Source organism: Nyctereutes procyonoides, unplaced genomic scaffold (assembly GCF_905146905.1).
Source record: "Nyctereutes procyonoides isolate TBG_1078 unplaced genomic scaffold, NYPRO_anot_genome, whole genome shotgun sequence".
NCBI classification, from domain to species: domain Eukaryota; kingdom Metazoa; phylum Chordata; class Mammalia; order Carnivora; family Canidae; genus Nyctereutes; species Nyctereutes procyonoides.
The window spans coordinates 15,379,944-15,392,869 of NW_026575052.1; the positions used below are offsets into that span (position 1 = coordinate 15,379,944).

The 12,926-nt window shown below is 60.2% G+C and overlaps 1 protein-coding gene across 1 annotated transcript; it reads right to left on the bottom strand.

The window, feature by feature from the left end:
- Positions 1-3,579: 3,579 nt before the first annotated feature.
- MATN1 (matrilin 1) lies at positions 3,580-12,261 on the bottom strand. Its single transcript, XM_055332615.1, has 8 exons — positions 12,168-12,261; positions 10,152-10,498; positions 7,665-7,887; positions 7,041-7,166; positions 6,167-6,583; positions 5,450-5,602; positions 4,548-4,628; positions 3,580-3,918 (listed from the first exon to the last, which is right to left on the bottom strand). Exons 1-8 carry the CDS (start codon positions 12,259-12,261, stop codon positions 3,869-3,871), a joined length of 1,491 nt encoding a protein of 496 aa, XP_055188590.1. The 3' UTR covers positions 3,580-3,868.
- Between the last annotated feature and the right edge of the window lie 665 nt (positions 12,262-12,926).

Genomic DNA, 12,926 nt, shown 5'->3' on the forward strand with positions numbered 1-12,926 from the left:
TTCTGGGAAGCCTCCTCCACCTCCCCATGGCTTGGTAAGACCTTCTGTTATATGGCCCTGTGGCACACCCTAAGTCCCCAGCCTGCTACCACAGCGGGACTCTCTGTGTGGCTTTCTGTCCGATGTCTGTCTGCCTCTTTAACCTGGGAGCACCACGAGGCCAGAGACCATCAGGTATTTTCTATTTTATCCCGAATGCCTCGAATGCCTCCTGCATGCTTTGGCCTTTGGCAACGCTCAGTGAATGGGGAAGGAAAGAAAGAATGGGGGAGGGTGGGTCGAGACTGGGACAGTCCCTAGAGCCCCACAGCCTGACTTCACTGTCCCCTGCCCTCCTCCCCAGCTGTATGCCCCTTGCCAGCGCCCCCTCCCTCCACACAGCCCTCACCATCCAGACTACCCTGCAGGTGCAGCCCTCGGGCTCCCTGCCAAGCCACCTCCCCCTCCAGGGAGCCCTCTGTCTGGGGGTTAGGGGGTCTCACACCAGGACCGTTGGCGCCCGAACAGGGCCGTTAACCCCTCCACTGTCACTTCCCCCATGGGATAGTCCCTGGGAGCTCAGAGCCTGAGGCTTGGTCTCTGCCAGGCCAGACAGGTGCCCTGGGCACTCCTCTACTTTGTCTGACTTCATCAAGGAAGCACTGACAGCTCCCGGGCTCTGAGTAACTCCATTCACCCCTTTGGATATCCTCCCTGTTTCCTGCTTGTTTCTGGATCATCTCTCTCTCCTTCTAACAGATGAGGAACTAAAGCCCACAGGGAAATGGGCTGGCTGGTCCAGGCTCACACGGCAAGAAATACAGTGAGGCTGGAACGTCAGCCCAGGAGCACAGGCTTGTGTCGGACTCTGGGCTCCTTCTAGTCCTAGTGCCTGGAGGAGGGCCTGGCCTGAGTGCCGGATAGTCATTTGCTGCAGTACCACGAGATGGAGCCGGCTGGCTGTCCCCGGGAGCTGGCAGGCTCATGCCACCCTCCATGCCTCACTTCTCTGAGCCCTGGCACACTCGTGTTGTTGCTGCTCAAAGCAGAGGTAAGGCCGTCCTTGTCTTTGCCTCCTGGTGGGGTTGGGGGAGCAGTACTCGTTCACATGATGCAAGGGGCTAGAGCCGTGGTGCACACACTGGTCTCCCAGCAGGTAACAGGTGCCCCAGGTGGCACAGCCACTGGAGACCAGGTGGCCTCAGTGTCTCAAGGGACACGGACGCCAGATGGGAACAAGGGAGGTGCTCAGGGACTCACAGGTTTGGATGTGTCCCTGAGGCTCAGGAAACCATCCTCTAGATGGTAGCAATGATGCCAACTCCTCTCTGGGTGCAAAGTGTGGGTGGGCCCTGTGCTGGGTGCTCCCCACGCATCCCCTCATTTACATCCTCCAGTGCCTGCAAGGCGGTGCCAGTATCCTCTGCCCTGCATGTAGAGGGGGAAAGGGCCCCCCGCCAAGTTCCCTAGCAGCTGGGGTATGGAACCTAGGATGGTCCAGAGCTGAAGAGCAAGAGCAAGGACACCAAGGCCACCATGTGGGTAGGAGATGGAGGTGAAAGACCAGCTGAGTCAGGGCTCTCCCACTGCAGGGAACAGAAACAGGCTCAGGCACATCTCGCTTTTATGCGAGGGTTTCCTGGGTGCCATGAGCTGCCAAGGCAGAGAGTATAGCCAGAGAGGGACAACAGAGGATGACCTCCTGCGGCAGATTAAAAGTAAAATTCCTCTTGCTCTTTCCCCATGGAAGAAGCCGAGTGTAACTCCCCACCCCTTGCATCTGGGCTGGCCTAAAATTGCTTTGACCAAGAAAATGCAAGGACATCTGGATGGCTCAGTGGGTTAAGCATCTGCCTTCGACTCAGGTCCTGATCTCAGGGTCCTGGGATTGAGTACCAAGTTGGGCTCTCACCTCAGCGGGGAGTCTGCTTCTCCCTCTCTGTCTCCCTCTCACCCTCCCCCAGTTTGTGCTCAGTCTTTCTCTCTCAAATAAATAAATAAAATCTTTAAAAGAGAAAGAAAGAAAAGAAAATGCAGCCAAAGTCACACGGTGCAAATGTGGGGCGCCAGACCTAAAAGGCCTTCAGAAGCCCTGAGCTGCCCTGTAAGAAGTCCAGCTCCCCCGCTGGAGAGCCCATGGGGACATCCGTGGAGAGAGAACTAGAGAGAGACCCAGCCTTCCCGCCCCGTCTCCCCAGAAGGTGGTCGCAGGAGTGGGCCTGGCATAGGCGAGCAGGCTGTGCTGGAGGCTCCAGGCTGGTTGAGACCCAAACGAGTGTGACCCCAGCCGACCGCACAAGCAGCAGAAGAACCACCAGCAGAGCCCAGCCAACATACAGAGTCATGTCAATCACAGATGGCCGTTTTGAGCCACTAAGTTCTGGGGGGCACAGGGGTGTAATTCCACCTGTTTGCACGGCCTCTATGGAAGGCCTTTCAGGATGGTGAGTCTCTCATAAAAGCCTTTTACAGGCTCTCAAGTGTGAATCTAGTAGTAACACTAAAAATGCTCCATTACACAGGACTGGCTTCAGAAAACCACCCAGGCTCCACTCTAGGAGACAAGGGACTGAGCTGGCAGAGGGCATGGGTCCAGAGGGGACTGGGCGAGGCCAGCAGACCCCAGGGAGGGCTGGGGAGGGACATAAAGGTCGAGGGTCTTTCTCATGTGCCATCCCTGGGGTGGGGACTGCCACCATCTTTGCTGGGGTTGGAGGGGGAAAATAGAGTACTCCAACATCGGTTTGGGATGGGGAGGAACCTGGGGCCAGCCCAGGGACAGCTGGGACCCTCCCAGCATCTGTAACACACACACACTCAGGCCACAGGCTGCTGCTATAACCTAAACCCACCCTCTGTTTCCCAGCTGGGGTGAGGGTGACAGGGCACTCTACTCAACTCTAAGTTCCTTAAGGGCAGGGACTGTGTCTGTCTCATAGGCCACCATCTTGGCACTGCCTGACATGGGCCTGTGCTCTGTGTTTGTCGTCTGCATGCCTGAGTGAATGAATCGGCCTATCTGGTGCCATGGCTCTTTTTCTTCAATGTCTTGCAGTTGTAGATTCAAGTCCCATCTCTCCAACTGACGCTCTCTGAGCAAATCATCCGAACACCCAGACACAGCATCCCTGTGTGTATAATGGGGGGGGGGGACTCAAGTCTGTTGGGGCTGGATTGCTGGAAGAGGAAGTGAGACCCTGTAAAGGCAGGACGATCCCAAGCTGGCTCTGGAGTAGCTGCCTTCACCTCAGTTCCCACCACTGCTCCCCCCCTGCAGGGGTCCCCCTGCACCCGCTGCCCTCACCATCCTTCGTCTTGCTCCTCAAATGACCACTCTGCCTCTAGCCCCATTCAGGGCTTAAATTAAATCATCTTTAATTGTTTTTCAAAAGGGAATAGAAAAATCAGGAAAGAGATTCACAGCACTCGCAGTCAGGAAAGGGTTAACTAAAAAAATAGGAATATATTAAGCTTTCGATTGAAAAAAAAATGCAAACACAGTCCCTCTCACGCTCACCCCTGTGTTCTCACACACGCATCCCTGCTCCAGATACACGCCCGCCCTCAGGCAGGCACGTGCACACAAACACACACACCCACACACACACACGCTCCCAAGGCTGCCACTCCTCATACACGCATACATGTGCACGCTACCTCGCACATACATGCTCCCAAAGGCTGCCACGCTCCTAGCACACTCACCCATGCACCCAGCAGGGCTGGCAGGATGTGGAAGAGGGGGAGGCCTGTGGCCTGCCTCTCCCCAACTCCCGTCACCGAAATGGCAAAACTAGACTAAACTCAGGGCTCTAGGGGACACGCGCAGGACTCCGTGGGCTGCATTTGGGGTGGGGAGACGGAGAGGCCGCGGCGGGGACAGGCAGCCTCAGACGACCCTGTTCTCCAGGACGGCCAGCCGCTTACTCACAGCTTCCAGTGGACTCAGGGTTAAGGAGAGGCACAGGCTGACCAGAGCAGGGCACTGATGGCTGTAGCGCCTGCACCCGGATCCCACTTCCTGTGCTCTCCCCCACCTCCCGCAGAGTCCCTCTTCCAGAGAGTTCTCTCACTCCATCTACAGCATGTGTTCTCCCCAGTGTCAAAACTTACCCATTCATGGCCCTCAGAACCAGCTAGTTACAAGCTGCCTAGTCCTGCCCAGGGGCAGCTTCAGCCTGCTGGGTCCCGCACCTGGGCCCCCACCTCGTCCTGAGCCAGGGGAGCTGTTCCCGGCCCAGCCTCATCTGAGTGGAGACTGCTATTAGTTGTGTTGCCAAGAGCCTGAGAAATGGGGAGTCCACAGGCACCATGTTTTCCTGAGCACAGCTAGGACTCTGCATGTGTGTCCAGTGTCTAGATCTTGGCCTCTGCCTCAGTTTCTCTGTTTACCCTCTTGGAGCCTCTGCTTTTGACAGGATCAGCATCAAAGCTGACGCCAGCCCACCTGGCCGGAGTCCAGCCTGTCTCCAACAGGAGGCAGAGGCCCTACCTGGGACCCCCCACACAATGGGCGTGGCTCCCTCTCCTCATCCTCCCGCCCCACAGTGGCCTCTGGGAAAGGATATGTTTCCTGGTCAGGGCCTGCAGCAGCCCCTCCACTTTGGTCTGGAATTTCACAATGGACTCGCAGGCACACGGGTCTTCCTCTGGAGTGGACAGGAAGTAGGAAAGAGAAAGGGGAAGGTGAGTGGTGGCCTGGCAGGAGGGCGAGGAGCCATCACAGCCCAGGGCCAGGACTAGGGAGTCTTGGGGGTGTGTGGGGGGGACCTGGGAGATCTGAGAAGACGGAGACACACGTAGGGTTCTGAGGTAGAACCCCGAATGTCTTCCCACCCCCTCAGAGCCCTGATAAAACCTCCAATAATAGCCTCTCCGTGCTGGTCACCTACTGCCCGCAGGGCACGGCTGCTAGGGCCGTCTATGTCATCTCAGCGACTTCATCCAACACTTCGGGTTTGAAGTCAATTAATGTCATTTTACAAATAAAGAACCAGAGAAGTGAAACAGACGTGACCGTGGCCAACAGCTAGCTAGTGTCAGAGCAAACATGCAAACCCAGGCATGCCTGGCTCTGCAGTCCGTACTCTCTACCACTGGGAGGCCCCGGGGAGGTAGCAGGGCTCAAATCCTGGCTCCTCCGGTTATTAACGATTGTTCCACCCCTCCAGGCTGGGTTTCCTGTCTGCAAAATGGGAGTAATAATATTTCTACCACTTAGGATCGGATGATTAATGTTTGGAGAGCACTAACACCAGTGCCATGCATGTGACAAGCATTCAATATATTCCACATATGTTTGCTGGTTGTAAACGTGAGACTGGCCAGCCCTCCTCCAGGTTCTAACCCAGGTGCCAACCCAGCTCCTGCTTCTCCCTACCCACATCCAGTTCCAGGATGGCTCCACACTGGTCCCCACCCCAGGGCCCCACCTGCCCCTCCCATCAATGCCAACTCTGGCCTCACTGACCCACGCAGATCTTCTTCTGCAGTCTCTTGCCGATCTGGTTGATGGTCTTGAAGTCAGCGGTGTAGAAGTAGTGCTCTGCCACCGGCTCTGAGGCGATTTCCCTCAGCTCGTCCTCCACGGCGTTGCCCACACCCACAGCAAACATCTTAAAGCCTGCCAGGAGGAACACGACGAGTGACAGTGACCCTGGGGCCAGGCAGCTGTGGCTGAGCCTCCTGGGGAATGCCCAGGCCGTCAACACCAGATGCCTTCTGGTGGCAGCTTCTGGAATTACAGGCACAGTGCCTAGGACAAAGATACTGAGGAAAGAGCACTCACTGAGACCTGTACTGATTCCCTGGCCCGGGAGCTTTGGGATCCCATATAGCCCCGTAACCAACCATCTGCCGACTATTATTATCCTCATTAAATAGGTGATAAAATGGAGACTCCGGCTTGTCCCAAAGTGGGGCTGCCTTCCAACAGTTGGTGCCCTGTTGGGAACATTCAACTGGAAAATTTCTAAGCCCCACCTACAAAAGGGCCATTGAAACCAGCTTCTTACTTTTCTGGGGCCTTCATTTTCTCATCACTGATAAAAGAGAGTTGGACAAACCCATCCCTCCTCATTCACACTGAACCGAGGTTTAGGGCACCACTAACAGAATAAACTCGAGTTGAGCTGTTCCATACGTGCTCCCGGCCATCAGTGGTGTTCAGGGTCCAGGCATCACCTACCAAGGTCCTTGGCTTTCTTGGCAGCATCATTAATGTAGTCCTGGCTCCGGCCATCCGTGAAGACGATGCCCACCTTCTGGGCCCCAGGCCTAGCCCCGCTGGACACAGTGAAGGAATTGTCGATGAGGTACTTGAGGGCAGCCCCGGTCATGGTGCCCTTCTCCATGTACGACATGTTCCGCACAGCCGCCTTAATGTCCTTCTTCGTGTGGAAGCGGCCCAGCGGGAACTCCTGGCGGACGGAGCTTGAGTACTGCACCAGCCCCACTTGTGCCAATTTGTCTGACACGTCCAGCGTGTCCACGATCTGGTTGATGAACTTCTTCACCAGCTCAAAGTTCTCTGGCCGCACACTTTTGGATCCATCAATGAGGAAGACCAAGTCAGTGGCCGAGCTGCCACCACCGCCACTGCAGACTGGGAAGGGTAGGAAGGCGAGGAGATGAAGCATAGGGGCCACTCATAGTCAGGAACCCATCACACACCAAGCTCAATAGGGAGGATTATCCCATCCCATTTTTATCAGCAAAACTCCCTCTACAAAGCCAAGGTTATGGTGTTGGAAACAGAAGCTCCCGAAGCCATCAAATTGTACAGCTCAGAAGGGTGGCGCCAAGATTTGAACTCAAGCTATAAAACTCCTTCTGCCATATTAAACCCACCGCCCACCGTGACAAAAAGAGGGACAGAAGTCAGAAGATAATTCTCTGCAGACACCAAGTTCTAGAAGGCATCTAGAAGGCATCTATCATTTCTGCAGACTAGTCCAGGAGCAAAGCACAGAGAGGCTCGAATGGGCTTCCTGGAGGGTGGCCAAGCCCCTTCTCTCCCCTCCCCGCCTTCCCCCCGGCTGGGCTGCGTCCAGCCCACTGACCGTTGCACGTCTTGCCGTCACTGTTCAAGGTGAAGCCCTCCCGACAGGCGCAGGTGTAGGAGCCGGGGGAGCTGAGGCACACCTGCTCACAGTCGTGGTCTCCCGTGGCACACAGGTCTGACACCACTGCAGGCGCAAGAGGGGCTCAGAATCTCACGGCCACACGGCCTTGGACATCCCAGCCAGCGTGGACCTTCACACACTCTGGGAAACCGAGGCCCCCAACCGGATGAGGCCCGAGCCCCAGACCCCCAGCCCAGGGCCGGAGCCACCGGCCAGCCCCGCGCGGACTCGCTGGGCCTGGCCTGGTGTCTGACTCCGCGGGGGCCCTCCCCGGCCCCGGCCCCGGCCCCGCCCCCGGCGCAGACTCGGCCCCGCCCCCCGGCCCCGGCCCCGGCCCCGGCCGCCGGCCCCGCCCCCCGGCGCAGACTCGGCCCCGCCCCGGCCCCGGCCCCGCCCCCGGCGCAGACTCGCCCCGCCCCCGGCGCAGACTCGGCCCCGCCCCCGGCGCAGACTCGGCCCCGGCCCCGCCCCCGGCGCAGACTCGGCCCCGCCCCGGCCCCGGCCCCGCCCCCGGCGCAGACTCGGCCCCGCCCCCGCCCGCCGGCCCCGCCCCCGGCGCACCGCAGAGGGCCTCCTGGAACTTCTTGGACAGCTTCTCGATGACGCTGTAGCTCTCCACGTAGTCCACGTGTTCCTCCTGCGGCTCGCTGGCCATCTGCCGCAGCGTGGCCTTGTCCACGCGGCCCACGCCGATGGCGAACAGCTCGACGCCGCTGGCCCGGGCCCGTGCAGACACGTCCCGCACGCTGTCCTGGGGCCTCCCGTCCGTCACCACGATGGCCACCTGCGCCACGCGGGGCGCGTGAGGACCAGGCCTCCCCCTCCCCTCCCCCTCCCCTCCCCCTCCCCCACCCCCACCCCCACCCCCACCCGCCCCCAGCGCGGGGCTGGACCGCGCAGCCCTCCGGGAGCACCCCGCACCCCCCTCCACCCACCCCCGCCGCTGGCAGAAGACGACACTGCGGCCCGAGAGGCGACGTGGCTCGCCCGGGTCACGCAGCTAGTCCGCGGCAGGTGGATGGGATTCCCGGCCAGGGCTTTGCCCCGGGGAGGAGAGCCCGGCTAGCAGGAGAGGAAACAGGTTTCCTCTAACCGAAAGACGGCCGAGGCGCGGTGCCGTCCGACCGGGGCCTGGGGGCGTCTCCCCCATCGGGCAGGCGGCTCTGTGACGGTCGGAGCGCAGGACCACGCCTCCCCCCTCAGACTGGCGGCTCTGGGGACAGAGCTCGCCTGACACCCGTGCGGGACGCCATGCAGCTCCGCGCCTTGGCCGCCAGAGGGCGGGCGAGGCCCATGAACGGCGGCTCTGCCTCCAGGCCGGCCACCCCTCGTCCCGCGACCCCCAGGCCCTGGGCGGGGGGCCGCACCTGCAGGGGGGGGGGCTCGTCTCCCTCCATCCCCCAGGACGCTACTTGCCCTTTCCGTAGGGGAGAGCACTGTCCGCGCCCCTCCCCCAGGGCTCCCCTGCTTGTGCCCTGGGGAGGGAGACAGCAGGGACCCTGGGCCTGGGCCAGGCCCTCACCACCCGCACCTGAGCCTGCCCTGAAGCCAGGGACCTCTCATCTGGGGAGACTCAGCCTCCCGCCCCGCTGGCTGCTTCTCTGCCATGACCTGGGTCCCCACCCTGACCGTAGGATAGTGGTTGAGACAGGCTTGAGCTGGAAATGCGGCTCACCTGCCTGAGTCCTCTAGTGAGACCATTCCTGGTACGGTGCCAAGAAGGCGAAGGACTGCTTTCCCTGTCGCTGCCCTGGCCCCCCGGGGAGGGACCTTGCACCATCCCTTCCCTACCAGAGGCCGAAGGTCGCCTCGCTGTGACTGTCCACTGCCGCAGGCTGCCACACTCCCCCGAGACGCACTGTCTCCTGGAACCCCGACTGTCCCCCTTCAATCCAGCCTCGGTACTCTGAGCCCACCTGGAAGGGGCTTCCCGCAGGTGAATCCTAGGCTGGATGCCCCAGGTCTGGGGGAGTTGGTTCTCTCCGTCCTCATATGACCACCCAAGGCCACTACTCCGATCTGAGCTGACATAATTAACTGGTGACAGACGTCACCACCATCCCCTTCGCTGTCTCTCTCCATTAGGATCACCCCCAGGTCACCCTAGCCTCTCAATGGCAATGGCATCAACCTCACCTCAGCGCTTGTAAATAGTCCCCACAACGGATGACCTGCCTAACAGGCCATTTCTCTGAGGGCTGTAATGCCAGGATTATGTGCTATTGTATGTAGACATTCCTACCACTAATTAACTGGACAAGACACTGAGATCCCCTGTGCCTCAGTTTCCTCATCTGTGAAATGGGGACACCACCTCGGAGCAGGATTGTGTGCATTTGGCACTCGTGCATCAGGCGTGTCCTGCACAGTGGTAAGAAAGTACGTCCCTGAGGCTGAGGGCCTGGGCAGGTAAAAGGCCATTGAGGCTTATGAAGGGGAGGTGCGACCACCGTGGGAGAGAACACCTGACTGGCCCCACAGGCCCTGGGCTGAGTCCCGGAAGTCACACTGTGGGCACCAGGTCTGTGAAGTCCCCATACTGACGTCTGCTTACGGTGCATCACCTCAATTTTCTGAACCCCCATGCTCAGCGGCTTATTAAATAAAAAATGAGCTAACCCTTAGGTGGGACCTGGTGGGGCCAGGCGTTGTTCTGAGCACTCCAAGCTGTCGAGAGTCCTCCCGACAGCCCTGGAGAAGGAGCTGCGTTACTGTCATCTGATGAGTGAAGGGACTGAGCCAAGGAGCCACACGCATGGCTCGGGGTGGCACAGCTAGTCCGGGGGTGGGGGCCCCGATCCAGACAGGTGCCAACATGCAAGCCTCTGGACCGCCTCACTCGGCCTCGGGGCGCCAAGGTTAACTAAATCGAAATAATCAAGCGCTCGCCAGGTTGAGGTCCTGTGGTCAGAGGGTGGGGAAGGATGGGCTCACACCCCAGGTCTGCCAGTTGGCTTAGCGGGGTCTAATACACAACTGTAAGCCAGGTTCAAGAATCACGCAGGTGGTACGCAGCAGGACGCAGGCGGGGAGGGCTGGGACCTGTACCTTGCTGATGTCGGGGGACCTGGCACGACCACCGTCGGCGTCGCCGAAGGCTTTGGTGATGGCGAACTGGATGGCCAGGCCAGTCATGGTCCCCGTGGACAGCGGCTGGATGCGGCGCACGGCCTGGAGCAGCGCGGCCTTGGAGCCGTGGGCCCGCAGCGGGAACTCCTGCTTCACGGCGCTGGCATAGTTGACCACGCCCACCCGGGTGGCATTGGGCCCCACATCCAGCGACTCGATGACCTGCGACAGGAACACCTTCACCTTCTCGAACTCCACAGGCCGCACGCTGCGCGAGCTGTCCACAACAAACACCAGGTCCGTGGGCCGGGTCCGACAGAGGTGCCCTGCGAGGGGACGGGGAGGAGGGGAGGGGCGAGAGCAGGAGACAAAGGTCAGGGGCTACTTAGATCTAGACTTGAGGCCCCTGGCAGTGTGGACTAAACCTGAGCCAGGCCGGTGGGTCCTTCTGTCAGCATGTAGACCCCGGGACAAACTACTTGCCAAAGGCCCCCCACCCCCAACTCAGCCCCGTGGGAAACTCTGAGGCTCAGCTGGCAGCCTCAGGCAAGTCCCTGCACCTCTCTGAGCTGGGTTTCCTCGTCGGTACAGTGACCTGACAACCCCCTCTTTATAGGATCCCTTGGGGCCCGAGCAGGAGCAGGTGTAAGGTGCCACCACGCAGCCGGTGCCCCAGAGGCAACAAAGGAGATGACAGGCTTTAAGACACACTTCTCGGACTTTGGCCCAGAGTGGCTGCCCCAGCAAGAGCAGCATTTCTCCTGGGGAGGGTGGGGAGTGGGGGGCACAAGCCCAGGGACCAGTGCAGGGCCCATCGGCTTGGCCTCTTTCATCTCAGCATCAGAACCAGTCACCAAAGTGAGCCCAGTTTCCCTCAACCCCAAGGAGCCCGCTGGCTGTTGTCCGTGGGCAGGGGACAGGGGCTGGGATTCCTCGTGGCCACCATGGCAGCCTGGACCCAGTGGAGGGGGCTCCTAAGACACATCCCCACGGAGGCGGAGGCATGTCTTTCAGGACATCCCAGGAGGCAGCACCATGTGCTGGGAAGTGCATGGAGCTGGAATGAAGCAGAGCGGGGTTCGAATCCCGGCCCAGCCACCCTGTGGCCCTGGGCAGCTCATGGCACCTTTTAGGAGCTTCAGCTTTTCTCCCGTCCAGTGGGGAGAAAAAGGGTCACCACTTGGTACTGTCACTGGCCTGGCCTAAGAACAGAGCAGAGCCACTCCCAAGTGAGGATGCAGGAAGGCTCAGGAGAGGGAAGGGGTGCTGGCCTGTCCCAGGCCCCCAGCCCCAGCGCCCCAGTATCAGAGTTCCTCAAGGGACCTTAGGTGCAACCACACCATGGTCCCTACTAGTTTAAGCTCCCAATGGGTAAACTGAGACGCAGAGAGGTTAAGGGAGTTAGCCACACCAAGGAGCAGCGGATCAGGAGGCACTAAGTAGACTTAGGCAGGGCGTCCCTTCTTTGGCCTCAGTTTAACCTTCTATACAGGATGAGCCGGGATTCAGTGCCCAAGGCTGAAGCTCTTGGAGCAGTCCAGCAGGTAAGAGCCCACACCCAGATATGCCTGATGGGCTGGTGACAGGCAGATGGAGTCCTGGCCACCCCAGAGCTGCACTCAACGAGGCATGGGCTTGGCCCTGGGCCTGCTGCAGCTCCAGCTTCTGCCTTCAGCCACCCACAAGACTGTGGCCCTTGCAGGATGCATGGTCCCTGAGGGTGGCCTGGGAGCTGAGGAGCCCCAGGGAAGGCTCCGAAGCTGCAGTGAAAGGCCCAATAGAACAGGCTGAGGGTCACCCCTCCCCTGGCCCTTATGAATGTCACCGTTGCTATCTGCTCCTGCATCAGCCCACTGCCACCCCTGCCTCCCTGTCTTCTGCCCCAGCCCCACGTGGACCCCATTTAACCTCTGTTCATCTCAGAACCCAGCGCCCCAAGGCTTTTGGTCAGAGGCCACTCACCCAGTGTCCCCCACCTCACATGGACCCCCTCACCTCTGGACTGGGGGGTGAGGCCCAGTGTGCACGGGACCTGGAGCAGCAGGAGCAGGCCACACAGCACGAGGCTGGAGCCAGAGATGAGCCTCATGGTTCTGGCAGCGCGGGCAGCGGCCGGCACAGTGGTGGGGGCCGGTGGGGGCCCGGTCTTATCAACCTCGCTGCCCAGCCTCCCAGCCGGGCGGCCCCCACTGACGCGGGGGCGGCTGCCCGGGCCATAGCCCCCTTGGAGGGGCGTGGCCCAGGCTGAATGGAGGTGTGTGTGCGCCCAGAATGGGAGGGAGCCACCTGGCCGGGGCTCAAGAGGCCCCTCGGACCACAAGGGCTCCTTTGCCTGCAGAAGCAACCAGAGCTGCAGCTGAAACTCAGGAAATCTCAGGTGGGTGGAGGGTGGCTCCTCCAGGGGTTGGAGCCTGCCCCGGCCCAAAGCTGCCACTCCAAGCCCAGGGAAAGCCCAGCCCATGGCTTCAAGCCCTGGCCCGCACCCTCACCCCCACGCCCCTGCTTCTCACCTGCATCCATTTCCTCATCCAAGGCCCTTCCCCTGCTCCAGCTCAGCTGTCCCCTTCCCCTCCACACCTTCTCCCTGCTGGGCAACTATACCTGGGGTCTCAGAGCTGCCCTGCAGGCCTTTGCACATGCAGGGTCACCCACCCCGAATGCCCTTCCTTCTCTTCACTCTCTGCCTAACAGAATCTTTCAAGATCATCGTTGGAACGAACATGTATGCACAAGGCAGCAGAGAGGACGGTGGGG